Source organism: Equus quagga, chromosome 6 (assembly GCF_021613505.1).
Source record: "Equus quagga isolate Etosha38 chromosome 6, UCLA_HA_Equagga_1.0, whole genome shotgun sequence".
NCBI classification, from domain to species: domain Eukaryota; kingdom Metazoa; phylum Chordata; class Mammalia; order Perissodactyla; family Equidae; genus Equus; species Equus quagga.
Genome location: NC_060272.1, coordinates 7,355,228 through 7,371,528, shown reverse-complemented (window position 1 = coordinate 7,371,528; position 16,301 = coordinate 7,355,228). Strand labels below are relative to the sequence as shown.

Genomic DNA, 16,301 nt, shown 5'->3' with positions numbered 1-16,301 from the left:
TAAAACGGACCCCCCTCGTTCGGCTCCGTTGCGGGTTTGTGCAACAGCGGCTCAGAGGCCCCCAGAGCGTGCACACCCATTCACTGTGGCTACACAGACAGAAGCAAGCGATGTTGTCTGCTGAGGGGAGAGATGAGGGCCGGGGAGGAGGGGCCGGGAGGGCGTCGGTTCCATAGGGAGGAGGAGAGTTAGGGAATTTTTTTGTTTTCGTTTTCTGTTGTTTTCTTTTTTTTGTCTTTTTTCTCTTTTATGATTTTTTTGTTGTTGTTGTTTTTTGCTATACCGTGAGGTCATAGCAGTCATTCCTCTAATAGAAACTGACAGGACGTAGAGACAGCACTATCTGATGAACACACACAATGACTAGAAATATAGAGAGAGAGACAGTGAAAAGACTTAGTTTACCTCTGAGAAACCATCCCCAAAAATAAATCCTGTAGTAACAAGTGCAAAAAATAAACAAACAAGTAAACCCAAATCAAAAGGAAAGCAAATAAAACCTCCAAACATTAAAACACAGTGTATAAAATGGTGTGAGAAATTTAAGTCACTTTACAGCCTTTTAGTCAATAAAAAGCTGTGTTTGTGTCCTCGTTTGGATTCAGGCCCATCTTTTTAAATTTTACCCTAAAGGCCTTGCAAGAAGCGACTGGAGGGTAAAGGCACCCCGTCTCTGTGCATCTGACAGCAGCTGCGTCGTCATGGTGGGCCAGCTGCGCCCCGGGACGCTTTGTCCTCCCGCTAGTCCTCGTTAGTCGAGCCTTCGTCCAGCGTGTTGATGCCGCCGAAGCTCAGCGCCGTCGTGTTCTGTGCTGCCGAGGCCGTGAGAACTGTATGTAAGAGAATCAGTACGAGAACACAGAGTTTGAGTCTGCTGTTGCACAGTCTTGTTGCTGATGAAACTGTGAGCGACGTCCTGTGACAGGAGCCACTTTTTTCCACCGTCCCTTTGGATGGGTTGTTTGATTGCTCCTCTCTCCTGACATCACAGCATTCTGGTTCATCATTGGTTAGAAAGGTTTCGTAGAGCCCTGTAGGACGAAGAAAGTGAACCATTAAAAGGAGAGGAAGACCCCGGGGGTGGAGCTCATAGTAGAGTGAGGCTGCTACTTGAACACCCTGAGCCACAAGTTGTTACAAGCAACTAAACATTTCGTAAAGGAAAGTCAAGTCAATACAATTTGAATCAGTAGTCAACCATGCTCTCAAACCAGAACTTTTAATTTCCTTAATGTGTTCTTTTTCTATTCCTGGTGGTCATACCATGAATGTTCTGGGTTGTGATGACTACAGACTAAGAAATTTCATCAGGCCGAAATCAGAACCTGAGGTTCTGGATCAACTTGGTGACCAAGGACATTCAACCATCCTTCTTCTTAAACAAGAATGTGATTAATTCATGCATCAAGTAACATTAACTAGTTCTGCTAAGCAAAATAACCAACCAATCATAATATCGTAGCTATCGGAACCGTGTTTACAAGTCACTACCTTTAGCAGACCTCACCAGGTCTCATATCTCCCTTTGTTGGTGAGTAGGCATAACTACTTGCATTGATTTAGTTTCTACATATTTTTCTTATTCTTCCATTGGCTATTCTATTGATGGCTATCTGAATGGAAGCCTTTAGCATCTTTTGTCTGGACCTCTGCAGGAGGAGTCTCTCTGTTCTTGGTCTTCTCCCCTTCCACCCTGTTCTCTAGCAGTGCCTTTCAGTACCAGCTGTCTATCTCGCTCTCTCTGATTCTCTTTTCTGTTTCTTCTCTCCTCACAGAATCTTTTCTCTTTATCCCTTCTTCCTCTAAAAATACCTATTGTTCTTATTTTAAAATTGATAAATGGATATTTTGGCAACTTTCAACATGGTAAAAAGTATAACACAACTGGCTATTTATAATCTTTCCAACCTTTTATCTTGCTATATTATATATAATGTTTTATGTAGTTGCATAAGCCATTTTGTACCTTTTTTTCTACTTGACTGAAACATTTGCTCACAAGTGTTAGAATGTAGTTTCTACACACTTTTTGTTATGTTATTTTCAAGCTTGAAAAAACTTAAAAATAGGGATGGAGTAGTGGTAAGGATTAAATACGATTTTGTATATAAAGTGCTAGGCTCAGTGTCTAGCACAGAGAAATAACTTGAAAAATTTGGCTACTGTTAATGACAATAGCTGTTAATAGTGTTTCGTTGCCTCTACCTAAATAATAAAATCTAAAATATACTTTCCTCCCTCTCCAGACTCATTCCTCAGTGCTCCAGCCATCCTGAATAACTGTCTCTTCCCAGATCATGCGATACTTTCACCCACATCTGTACCACTACCCCAAGCTTTTCCTTCCTGGAATTTTCTCTATCAACTCATAGACCTAACTCCCATTTATCCTTCAAGTTCAGCTCACATGAAATTCCCTGTGTGAAGTCTGTCTATACTCACTCTTCTGGGCTGCCGCTGCATTTTGTGTAACTCTTCAATAGAGCAATTACCATCTTTTCTTTTAATCACAATTGCTCATTTTCGTGTCAATTTCCTTACTCACCTGTCACCTTAAAAGCAAGAACTATATATTTTCAGCTTTGCATTCCCAATTTGTAGCAGAAAGCCTGAACAAAATAGATACTTAGCAAGCATTTATTACATGAACAAACTCAATATATATTTGTTTAATAAAAAAGAATCTCTTAAATAATATATTATACACTGCAATCTTCAGTTTCTTTTAAAGAAGTAACCAAGATATCCTTATAATGATGCTTACAATATTCATTTCTTCTTAGGCATTCAAAGGTAAACTTCACCTTCGCCTAGGTAGAATATGAAAAAAAACTGAATTAATGAGGTCTGCAGCTCCGACATTTTTACTGTAAGATATTTTCTTTTTTTTATAAAAGATACCTCACTGGAAGACTAATCATTTATTGAAGTATATGTTTTCCAAAATTGTATTCTACAAAGAAGAGAGTTTATAGTTAATATTATAAGAATAGAAATCTAAAAGTCATTTACGTCAACATTTTAGAATGTTAATAGAATATGTGCAACGATGTCACTCGAACAAGAAGCTCTTCCCAAGGTGCTCAGCAGCTATCTTGCTGATTTGTAACTAAAGTCATTTCAGAAGGAATAAGGCAGTTCATTCAGGCCAGTAAATGCACTCTTCTTTTTGACTGACAAAATTAATACTCCTTCTTTTTCCCTTGTCCTTCTCGTTAATAAGAGTTTTTATTCAGAGTTATACATGCATGTCTATTAACAATCAAATAATTCCACAGGATATTTTACAAAACAAAACAAAATTCCTCCACCTGCCCCATCCCCAATTTTTCTTTCTCAGAAACAAACACTTAAACCTCTTTTAGCTGTTTCTGTATTCAGCTCCATTTCTGTAAGAAATGTTTTCCACTTTTCTTGATTTTTCATTTTTTATCATCATCTATAGACTTCCCCCTTGGACATGAGACGATAAAAAACCCATTGTTCTCCTTCTCCCGCCCCCCTCCCACCTCCCCAACTCTTCCATGCTTGTAAGTTCAATACTCAGCGTTCCCTTTATTAGGATGTTGTAAGAACAGTTCTTAATTGAGACATGCAGTAAACTGTAGTTTTCTGTTCTTGTCCTGCTCTGTTTTTCCAAGAGCTAATAATTCCCTTATGGTTTTCTACGTACTTACTAATTCAGCCCCAAATACTTTGCTAGTTGTTTCGGTGGAATCAGGAGTTCTGTCAGTTTTATCTTCCCAAAGAAACATCTCCTGGAGTCTTTCACCGTCTGGACTAGTTGCTTTTATGCCTGTCGCCCAGCTACCAGCCTGAAAACCCCAATGAACCATCCTCTTGGGGATGCTTGCTGCCTCACTCCTGTGCATTTCCTGTTTCCTGTATCCTATGCGTCCTTTCTCATCTTGCTGGACCACAACATCTAGTATCTTCATACAGAAAAGCTCATGGGAGTGAATTTCCGAGATGCTGTATGCCTAAAAATGTGTTTGTTCTACCTGATATTTAATTGATTCTCTGGCTGAGTGTGGAATTCTAGTTTATAAATTCTCGTCCTTCAGATTTATTTGAGCATCACGCCCACATTTAGTTGTTGGGCCACTGGACCCGTCCTCTAATTTTCTCATCTCACCTCTGCTGCTTTATATCACTTCATCCCTTTGCTTTGCTTTCTGGAGGATTTGTTTTATTGAGTTTTTCTTTCCTTTCTATCACATTTTAATTTCCAGGAATTCTTTTACATCCTCTGAATGATGGGTTTTTTTGAAGTGACTGTTCTCATTACGTAGTTGCAATATCTTCATTTTTCGCTCTGAGATATTTGCAGCACTTCTCTTTGTCGTGTTTTATTTCCTCTCTGCATAGACGCTGTTTTCTCCAAATCATTTGTTTCTTCTTTGTTTGTTTGTCTCTTATTTTTTACGTGGGAAGCCTGCACATTCTTGATTGTCTGTGCGTATTAAAAAGTATTGGAATCTGGGCGCCTAAGGAGGGTTGCGGGCTGTGAGCTGCACTGTAGGATGACCTGTCTGAACTGTTTGGATGGAGAAACTTAAAATTCCTTCCTTTAGGTTGATCAGATTTCCCAGAAAATATCCAGTCCATCTGTCGGGCAAAGGCTGGCAGCCAGTTTTCTGAGAGCTGCACGGGAGAAGGGGCTGTGCCTGGCGGTGTCTCAGTCTTCAGTGTGCATACGTTCGTTTAATCCCTGTTTTGGTCCCCCTACCTTAACTCCTCCTCGTGTCACCCAGTCCAACAACTTTCTCCAACCATCTCCAAAAAATAGTCCCCTTCCCACAAAGAAATATGCCAACAACTATCCCTGGGGGAGGGAGAGGAAATTGCTAGATTGGAGAAGGAAGGAGGGGCTGTGGAGCTCTCACTGTTTCTTGGACAGTTTTCCACCCAGTCCTGCTTATTTTGAGGCCTCCTCCAAAGTACCTTATGCTCTCAATTCCTGAGTCTGGAGAGAGTCTTGGATGTAGATCTGGCTGACACTTGATTTCCTCTCTGCTGCTTTAGCATTCATTTTTCTAGGTTTCCATAAATCCTTTGGTGTGCACCAATTTTTTTTTTACAGTTTATAAAAGGTTTTGTTTATTGTCTCCTTATCCATTCTTCTATCCTTTTGGATTTATGTCTAAAAACAATTTCTTTTCTGTTGGGTCTCCCTAGAAAACTGTACTGTGCTTTTCTCTACACCACTCCGCTCTGCCCTGATCTCTGACTCGCTCCTCCAGCTAGTAAGGCTGCCTGCAGGTGGATCCTGCCTCAGTGTTTCCCCAGAAGCTTCCCGAGGCTGGAGAGAGCCGTCTTGCCCAAGGTTTCTCTGCCCTTAGGCAGCCGCCTCCAATAATGAGGGCATCTGGGAAGGGCCATCTCAGCTCCAGATATTTCCCCTCTGCGGAAGCCTCCTGCCCTGACTCCCTCACAGGTGGACCCAGAGTCCTTCCCCATAGACCACCGCACACAGACAGGCCTCCTGGGGAAGCCCACCTTTGCCGGTTAACTCTTCCTTATCATTCGAGAGAACTGTAAGAACAGATTCCCAAATGACAATAAAGAATTTCTCAAACAATAACCTCATTGCACAAACATATAAGTGATTGGAGTTAGGAAAGGAAAAAAGCATTTTCTGTTAATGAAATATTTTTCTGATACATTTTGCTTACAAAATGTTCTATTTGCAATTTCTAATGAATCATTGAATGAATCATTACCTGGTATTTGACATTGAATAATAATAATAATAGCAATTATCATTCTATCTTATAGTACCAACCTCATGGAGTATGTTTTTGAGGATTGACTAACACACAGAAACTGTTTAGAACAGTGCCTGGCAGATAGTAAAATCTCACATAATATTAATTATTCCTATTATAAGTTGCAATAAGTAGTAGAATTAGAATTTAATTATTAGGAAAAGCTGTAAAGAATATTTATTTCAAATTCATTTTCTGTTTTCAATTAATTTAAGCCACTCACAGAAAAACTTTATTTTTCATAGCTCAAAACAATTATTCTGGTACAGTCATTATAAAGATTACCTAAGTACAGGAAAATCAAATATTCTAAGGAAATCCTTAAAATAAACACATGATATTATTTAAATATAATCCTTCATTATCTCACTAATTTATCTTTTGCTATCTTTAAGTCCAGGAATATATGAGAGTAATTTTTCAAATATTTGAACTAGTAAGTAATATACTTTACAATATCTTTCTGAATACAAAAGTTTGGAAAATAGTAAAGTAAAAAGAACGGGGAAAACCACCCAAAATCTGACTTTATTAGGATGAAAAAAGAAAGAAGAGGAAATTGCTGGAATTCATTTTTCCAAACTTTTTTATTAATACAGATGCACATTCATACACATACCCTGTGTACATATAATTCATAGATTTCATATATAAAATTATATTTAGTATGTGAGATTGTACTTTACATTGTTATTCTTTACTTGATTTGGTAGTATTTATTTTCAATTTTGCGTATATATTACCAAGTGAGATTATATATGTAATATGAATATAATATGCATGTATATTATACATATAGTTATAGAGTTTCAGAAACTCTCTGGAACAATTTATACAGCTTGGAATTTATAAAGCTTTCTGGATATAATTTCTTTCTTTAAGGTAATTCGTATAATTTTACAATTTCTTTCAATTTTGTCATTTTTGTCAATTTTGATCATTCATATTTCTCTAAAAATAGCCTCTTTTATTGAGGGTCTTACATTTATTAATGTAGAGTTACATAATATTGTCTCATTTTAAGATTTAATCTTTCTATATCCTCTTCTTCATTGTTAATATTTTATTTCTATTTCATCTTTTTTGTCCTTGACAAAACTTGCAAGGGTTTTTTTCCCATTTTTATTTGCATTATCAAAGATGTAGCTCTTGAACATGTCAATACTGTTCTGTTTGATTATTCTGTTTGCTAAGGCATTGATTTCTTCATTTATGTTAATTCTTTCTTCATCTTTTGTTTAATTTTCTTTTATTATTCTCCTTCTAACTATATTGAATTGAATACCACTTTACTCACTTAAATTCATTTTTTCCTTAGTAAGTAAACCATTTATTGCTCTAAATTACCATCTGAGAATAGCTTTAGCCAATTTTCTGGTGTGTTCATATATAGAAATTTTACATATTTCATAATTACAGTTTATATTTCCTGTTTTATCTAAATGACTTAGAGTGTTTTATTGCTTTATTTTCTTTTAATTTCAATTGATATATTTTCAAAAGTGCTTTCATCATTAATTTTAAGTTTTATTTACATTATGTTCAAGAATGTGGTCTTTAAAAAGTTGATTTTCCCCAATTGTTTTCTTTGTGTTATATAAAATTATTATATTATTTTTTGCTAACATTAGCTAACAATGCTGTTTTTATGTTTACATATTTTTGCCTATTTAGAATGTCATCAACTGAAAATGCATCTTCTACAACTATTTCTAATGATTTTGTTTTATGTATTTGGCTGTTATGTCAATAGATAGAGAAAATGCATAAATCTTCAGATTTTCCCTGGGCTTTTATTATTAATCAGAAAACATGACACCCTTTGTTCTTATAAAGTACTAATTTTTGTTTCTTTTGGTGACACTTTGTTGTTGGTTTTGTTCCTGTTGTGGTTTTGAATATATTTTGTTTGGTATTAATATAATCTCTAAATACATTAGCACATTTGTCTGATGTATCTTTGTCCATTATTTTAATTTTTCTTGTTCTCTTTATACCTTGCTTTGTGCTATTTTCTACATCTAAGAGTTTCACAGTGATTGAAAAGGGGAGTTTAATCTATTTATATTTATTGTCGGATCTGTAATGCTGGGTCTTGCTTTCATAATTATATAGCATTTACAACATTTAAAAATGTTTATCATTTGTTTTTTGTGATTTGCAGTGTGAGCATATTTCAACACATATTTTTCCATAATTTGTTAAATGCATGCTCTTTATTCTACTAGAACTTATCATTTAAAAAATTACACACACTTGAACCAAATTTGTCTAATTATTAGGAACATTAATGATAAAAGTAACAAAATTTTACTTCCATCAACTCCTTATCCTGCATCATTTTTTGGCTACAATCAATGTTTTAAACTCATTTATTGTCAAATTACTAACATTTTATATCTTACCTCCCAGTAATGATTAATAATATTTGTATATTGTTTTATACCTACTTTTTTCAAGGATTACTTGGTTGCAGTTAAGAAAAATCCACTGGAGCTAATTTAAGTGAAAACCAACCAACCAACAAACAAAAGACCAAGAACAGATGGTGGGAGGAATATTAGAAAAATTCAAGCCTATTTCATGAAACGGAAGGCCGAGAGCACACCGGGCAACATGAAGAACAGAACTTCGGGACTGTGGGGCCATCAGAATCGGGTGTGCTCTCCATCTGGGTGGAGAGACAGCACTATAATCTGTTTTCTGCTGCACACCTCTCTCATTTCTCTCTCTCTCTTGCAGGCAAGGCTTTGCTGCCTTTTCCTGCCTATGGGCATACATGACTTCCCCATTTTCCTCTCTCAGTTCAACACCATCAGAGACTGACAGAGATTGCTGGGTTCCAGTGGCACACTCCTGGGGAAGCAAATCTACTTGGCGTGTTTTGCTCATCCATGCCGGTCCACCCAGCCATGCTAGAGAAAGATTCCCATATAACAAACATAGATGCGCATGTTAGTCCACTCTTTTTGAAAGAGAAATGTGACTTCAGTCTTTTTATTCCTAGTCAAGTATCATATTTTCCCCCTTGAAGCTTGTAGGATATTTACTTCATTCTCAAAATTCAAGAATGTTTGGGATTTAATCTAATTTCCTTAATTTTGCCAGAATGGGAAGAATCACTTTAATTTATCAACAAGAGTGCCGCTAAGCTCAAGAAAGATATTTCCTATTATTTCTTTCTTCAATTTCATATGTTTTCAATTTATCACATTCCTCAATATTTTTGTTCTTGGTCTTCACCGTGAACTTTGCCCCTGCATTCTTCAAGTTTGTCCTCTGGCTTATTCCCATCTCTCTATGGTTGATACCAAACATATATAACATATCTGCAATTTTTTTGTTGTTGCCTATCTGTAAATTGTTTTTGTTGCCTGGAATATTTTTTTTTTTTTTTGAGGAAGATTAGCCCTGAGCTAACATCCGCTGTCAATCCTCCTCTTTTTGATAAGAAAGATTGGCCCTAAGTTGACATCTATGCCCCTCTTCCTCTGTTTTATATGTGGGATGCCTGCCACAGCATGTCTTGATAAGTGCTGTGTAGGTCCGCTCGAGGAATCTGAACCGGCGAACCCTGGACCACTGAAGGGGAGGATGCGAACTTTACTGCTGTGCCACCTGGCTGGCCCTAATATTTTCTTTCTCATTTTTTTTAATCCAAATCTAACGTTGTGTTTACCTGCTTTCCAGCCAAATTCCCTTTTCACTCTTCCCGTTGTTTTAAAAGGTCTAAATGTCCTTGAATTTTATTGAGAACAGATGCTGTCTAAAATTACCCTTGTAGTAACTTTTCTCAAATACATGCTTTCATTCTGCCTCTTAAACTCTGTTTTCCTTCTTTCATGTAAGGTATATTTTATTAGACCCCATTTTTCATTTTCTGTGTGTGAAAGGTTGAGTTGAGTCCCCCCCCCCAAAAGATATATTAAAGACCTTAGTCCTAGCACCTCAGAAAGTGACTTTATTTGAAAATAGGGTCTTAAGAGGCTTAATCAAGCTTAGATGAGGTCGTTGGGGGAGGGCACAAGCCAATACAATTTTTTGATGGTTTCTGTTTTGCTTTTTTGTTTGCTTGTTTTTATGTTGGGAGTGATTACCTTTACAACTCTAAACAACATATTCATACATCTATTTCTTAATGTAGTGATTTTAAATCATATCTAATTATTCTCAACTGAGAAAGCTGAGTACATTTATATGACTATAATTTTCTCCTATCCCATTAATCCCCCAATTTGGCCAGCCATTGCTTCCGTTCAAAATCTATAGTTACATTTTCCTATGTATTTTTATTCTGTATGTTAATTTTGAAAATTGAAAGTAAAAAAAAAAATCCTTAGAGTCATTTAATCCCATTTCATTACAGGAATATTTTCAAAATATTTTAAACATTACAGAAAATAGATGATCATTTTTTATACTTCATCAATTCATAAAAATCATGAAAATTTTAGGTCGTTTTCTGTTTGTCTCATGATTCTCTTGCACATTTTTTTTCTGAGATTCCAGTAGTCTGTTATTTTTTATATAGTTGGAAAAAATATTACATCTTCATCCTTATGTCACTAACTCATCCAATTTCATAATCATATCAATTTCAATGTTCTAGTATGAACACATTACTTTTTGTGACGCAGATGTTATCCTATGATTTATTTTCAATCTACCACCAACATTGAGAGTCTATATTGGCCTTTTTCTTGGATTATTCTTTTTTCTACTAAAGTAAAACTTTAAATAATTTTTCAGATAGGATATGTGGAAGGTAAACTTTCAAGAGTGTACATATTTAATTTAAACAAACAAACTTCATTCTCCCATTGGAAAGATACTTTGCCCAGGTGTAGGACCCTAGATTCACAATCTTTTTATTCTAATAACTTTGGAGGCATTACTTTATCATGTCCTAATGTACGGTGTTGTGGGTGAAAATTCTGATTGTATTTGTTTCCTGTTGATGTTGTAACAAATTACCATAAATTTAGCAGCCTAAAACATCACTCATTTATTTACTGGCAGCTCTGTAAGTGAGAAGTCTAGGAGGGTTACTGGTTTCTTTGCTTTGTGTTCACAAGGCCAAAATCAAGATGTTAGCAGAACTGAGCTCCTTTCCAGAGCCTCTAGGGAAGAATTCACTTCTAAATCCATTCAGTTTGTTTGCGGAATTTGGTTCTCTGTGCTTATAGGACTGAGATCCTGATTTCTTTGCATCCTGTTGGCTGGCTAGCTCTTAGCTTCTAGAGGCTGTTCGTTCCCACTCCTTGGCTCATGGCCCTTTTCTCCATCTTCAAAGCCAGCAAAAATGGCACATAGAGTCTTTCTCATTCATCTAATCTCTCTGACCACTCCTTCTGTCTCATCTTTACTACTTCTTATAGTATATCTCTCTGACAAGCCTCTCCCGTTTTCTGTGCTTTACAGGGCTCATGTGATTAGAATGGGCTCACTCTGATAATTCAGGATAATCTCTGCATCTCAATGTCCATAACCTTAATCATAGCTGCAAAATCCCTTTTGCCATGCAATGCATTCACAGGTTCTGGGAATTGAGTCATGAGCATGTTAGGGAGGGGGGGCATCATTCAGTCTACCACACTCCTCCGCCCTCTGGCTCCCAAAGATTCACATCCATGCCTCATGCAAAACACACTCCCCCATCCCAAGTTCCAAAAGTCTCCATCCTATACAGCACCAACTCCAAATGCAGAAATCTCTAAATCTCATCAGTTCAAAATCCCCAAATCTCATTCTCTAAATCACCTAAATGAGGTATGGATGTGACTCTGGGCATAATCCATCCCAGAACAAAGTTCCTCTCCCTCTGTGAAACTAGAAAGCAAGTTAGCTGCTCTCAACATACAACAGTGAGACAGATATAGGCTAATAGTTGCAGACATTCTGCTTCAAAAAGGGAGAAAATGGAAGGGAAAAAACGGTAACTGGTCTGAATCAATCGTAAAGTCCAGCTGCACAAACTCCATTTGGTTTCCTGGGAATGATCCTCTGTGGGTCTCAGCTCCACCTGCTGACTTATCCTTCTTTCTTAATGAAAATTAGCATGTATTTGCAGCTGAGGAATTTCATATGAGCATGTTTCCTGCCAGTAAAATTTGAGGGAACAAAGGTCTTCATTTCATCCTGCCTCTGTCCTTTCAATCCAAGCTGGCAGGGTTTTTGCTGATATAACATTCTCAACAACTTTGTAAAATTCTTGTCTACGTCACAAGGATTCACTCCATTAGACAAGAAGCTCCTCCACAGATCTTTCCTAGATAATCTCCTCTCAATTTTTTGGCTACTGCTCCATGGCTGAGGGAATCTACGAGTCACAAGTTTAATCTCCTCAAAGAGTCGTTTGTGTAATAACTTAATACTCTGACCTATCAAACTTTCGGAGGTGTTAGCAATGGTTGCACAGTCACACCCTCAGTTCTGTTCTGTTGTATTTTCTCTAGAGTACTCTCTCCTGACAGCAAATTTTTTATCTTTTGCCATCTTGGAAGAGTAAGATTTTCCCAAATCATCAAATCCTGGATTCTTGTTGTTTAACATTTCTTCTCTCAATTTCTCTCTCTCCTTTTGAATTTTACTGTAAGCAGCAAGAAAAGAACAGGTTACATGTTGAACACTTGGCTGGGAAATCTCTGCAGCGATAGAGCAAACGTAATCACTTAAAATCTCCGCCTTTCCTCTAACTGCAGGACACAATTCTGCTAAGCTTTCTGATACCATATAACATGTTTCCAATTTTCATCGACAGGTTCCTCATTCCTTTCTGAACCCTCCTCGCAGTCTTTAATGCCCGTAACTCTACTAACATCCTGTTCAAGGCTATCTGGTCTTTTTCTATCCTGCTCCTCAAAATTCTTCCAATTTCCACCACTGTCTGGTTCCACAGTCACTTCCACATTTTTAGGTACTGTTACAGCAGCACCCCTCTTCTAGTACCAAAATCTGTATTTGTTTTTCTTTGTTGCTGTAAAAACTGGTTGGAGACATAGTGGCTTAAAATGGCATGCGTTTATTATCTCACAGTTGTGTACATCAGAAGCCTGGGTTGGTTTGACTGGTTTCTCTACTCTGGGTTTCATGAGGCAGAAATCAAGGTGTTGGCCTTGATTATCTGGGCTGATTTAGGAGGTTAGCAGAATTCAGTTTTTTGTGGCTGTAGTACTGAGATCCCTGTTTTCTTGCTGGCTGTTGACTGCAAATTCTCAGCTTCTAGAGGCCACCTACTGCCTCTGGCTCATGGCCTTTTTCTTCTAGCAATAGTAGGTTGAATCCTTCCCACGAAATCCTTCCCATTTCCATGATCTCTCCTCAGCCTCATCTTTCTGGACAACCCTTCTGTGATTACATTGGGCCCACCTGAGTAATCCAGGATAATCTCCCTAATTTAAGGTCAGCTGATTGGAAATCTTAATTCCATGTGCAAAGTCCTTTTGCCTTTTATTGTAGCTTGTTCACAGGCATAATATCCAGGGAGAAATCATGGAAGCCAAAATCCTGCCTGCTGCACTGATGTTAACATTCTTCTCATTTCACTGAAAGCTTGGGTGCATTCTCTTCTATGAAATCTCTTTGGATATTCCTTGTATCTCCCATATTGTAAAACTTCAAGAAGATATGTCTACGTGTGATTTCTTTATAGTTTCTTCTGTTGAGCCCTTTCAATCTGAAACTATGGTTTTCTTCCACTCTGGAGAAATTCCTTAGAGCATTACTTTGATAATCAATTCCTCTCCCCTCTTTCATCTTTGTATGCTTGTTTTGTTTGGTTTTCTCCAAAAATCTTATATTGGGTGGATCCTGGTCCTTCCCTGTAACATTTTTATCTCTTGTTGCCTCCAATTGTCAAGTCTCTTCAAGAGGTAGCATTCTCCTTAGGGTGAGTGAATGGAGATGAAGTAGACAAATTGTGGCTCCCTTCCCCTACTCCCAAAAGTCACTAATAAATAAGAAGTCTTCCTCACATCCATCTCGGTAGCTCATTCAATGTCTTTAGAAAGTGGATTCTGTTTTTTGTGGGCAAACGCCACCATTGCATAGATAGGAATGGTGATAGCCAGTTGGCTCGATGTCTGCTGACAGTCTTTAACCCACCAGGGAATTGCTGGTGGTTTTGTTCTCCTGCTCTCCTTGCAGCCTGAAAACAAACCACGATCATCAGAAGGTTCTGTTGGGGGTATGGTTCCCACTCCCACTGTGGTCTTAGACCCTGCTCTGAAGGCTCTCCCAATTCTGGTCTAAAGTCCTGCATTTGACTTTTCTCTTCTATAAATACATTTTTAAGTCTCCATTTTAGTAGTGTCCCACTTTCTAGGTTTTATTGCTTCTATGAATGTATCTCATTTTGTAGTTTTTACTTAAATTTCAATAAGATTTAGAGACAGAGGGGAAGTAAAATTTTTTGGCTTCAGCTTGCCAGCTTGAACCAGAATTCACACCATACTTAAATGCAATAGTTTTCTCATTACCCAGACAACTTTTGCCATCATGTAACTCTTTAGTGTTGCATAAAATAGTTTTTGAAATCAGTGTTTCACCTTTAATATCTCTTCATTCTACATTTGCTACAATAGTGATTTCACATGAATATAACCTAGAATTCATGTAGAAATAACCTACAAAAAAATACAAATTCAGCACTGGTATGCAAATAGTGTCCACTTTTTTTTAAGGTACAAATAATAAAATAAATGATCTCTAGAGACTTTGCTAATTTTCTAGGGTTATTTTATAATTGGGCTGATAAAACAATATAAAGTGATAAGTCAAGCTAAGAAATCCAGAAAAAAAGTCCAAATCATAGTGACCATCTGCAAAAAGAATTAAACTTATGAATGTCTATATATTTATAATTTCTATAGTACCTTTTTAAAGCAAGGGTAAATTTTAAGTAATTAAGGTATATGTTTGAAAAAGATCAGTTTTTTCCGAGAGGTAGATATATCAGATCTGTATGATGAATAAACGCTAGCATCACTCTTGCATCTAACTAAGGTTAGTAGTAGCATATAACTTTTCTTCTAGTTACCTCCACTCCATCCTGGTACTTTAAACACCTACCAGGTTGTCTCCAAAAGAACAATAAGTATTTGTTTGATGAGTGGAGGGAACCAAGGAATAATGCACTAATACTTTGATCTGTAAGAGAATGTTTCAATGAATTAAATGTATTAGATGACAAAACACACAGATGTAACCTAATAGTGAAATATAAGTACATGTATCAGGAAGAAAATTGATACAGACACTCTCAAGAATGGGCCATACAAATATCTGGTTATGTAAAGACCAATCAGAGCTGAAAGCTAACTGCACATTAGATGGAACGTAGATTGCTCTAAAAACTGAAAAGGATACTAAATGAAATGAAAACAAAGGCCCATATTAAAATGGCAGAGACCTTCTACAGAGAATTCACTCATTCATCAAGGCCATAAGCTAAGTTGAGGGATAAATTGGGCATTTGAAATGTCTTAAAGTTAAGCAGAAAATTTCCTCCACGATGGGTCCTAAAGTCGTCCAGGATTTTACTAGAAGAACAAAGACTGTCTGCAGCCAGAGAGAATACAGCCTAAGCAGAAACTTAACACATGCTGTCAAATATCACATCTCACATTGTTATTTTCCCCAAAATGGTTGCAGTGATTTTTTTAATTATGAAAAATTTATTCTAAGAAAATAGAAAAAAAATTAATGGACAAAGAAAATACATTCTCACCAAATATGGTTGTCTTCATGAAGACATTACAGTATGGCGGGGAGAAAAGCCATAGGGATTCCTGGAGGAGAAGTCAGTGCACTGTAGTGCAGCTGTTTGCATCTGTGCAAAGCATGAAAGCAGTTCAGGGTTCAAGGAAGTGGGTACTTTTGGGACAGAAAGACTCCTGTTCCTCTCTCTTACTCTGATAAGTTACCAAGTACCAGGACCTCCGAGTGGAGCTTATAAGAGTCATCTGAGAAAGGAATAGAGATCTCAACTCCTTCTCTTCCACCATGGATCAGTCATTGTTTCAAGATGCTCTCACATTTCTGGTTGGATTGCTGTCACAGATGGGAGGAGTGTTTAAGGAATTTCATGAAGTACATTTCAAGAATTCAGAGACATTTGTTTAAGTGTGTCATGTGAATCTACATTACAGGAGGATGTGAAAAAATTGGATTCTTATGCATGTTTCTGTGACTTCACATTGAGCGCTAGTTAGTTCAGCATCATTGCCCAAGAAGCCATATGAAGAAAATTGTATGATCCTTGTTAGGAACATTACCTATTATGTTCTACTTCTATTTATTTTTGCTATTTTTCTCTGTGAGGTGGCACAATGGGGCTCACATATTGTAAATCAGTGTCATTTCTAATTTGGAAATCCTTGGTAACTATGACTCTGCGAAAGAAATATCCTTGAAAACAGGAAACTATATAAATAATTCCATGGCTGTTATATCTCCAACCATGAGTTGTAATTGAAGAGACAGTTTTGCTAATGCTTTGATCCATCAATGTACTTAGAGTATGAATATTTCCTG

At 37.0% G+C, this 16,301-nt stretch overlaps 1 protein-coding gene across 1 annotated transcript in view; it reads right to left on the bottom strand.

Moving 5' to 3' along the window:
- Positions 1-741: 741 nt before the first annotated feature.
- Positions 742-16,301, bottom strand: part of NALF1 (NALCN channel auxiliary factor 1) — a 616,154-nt gene continuing 600,594 nt past the window's right edge. Inside the window, exon 3 of the mRNA XM_046663971.1 lies at positions 742-1,031. Within this exon, the coding sequence (XP_046519927.1) occupies positions 742-1,031 (290 nt within the window). The remainder of the gene's footprint in view (positions 1,032-16,301) is intronic.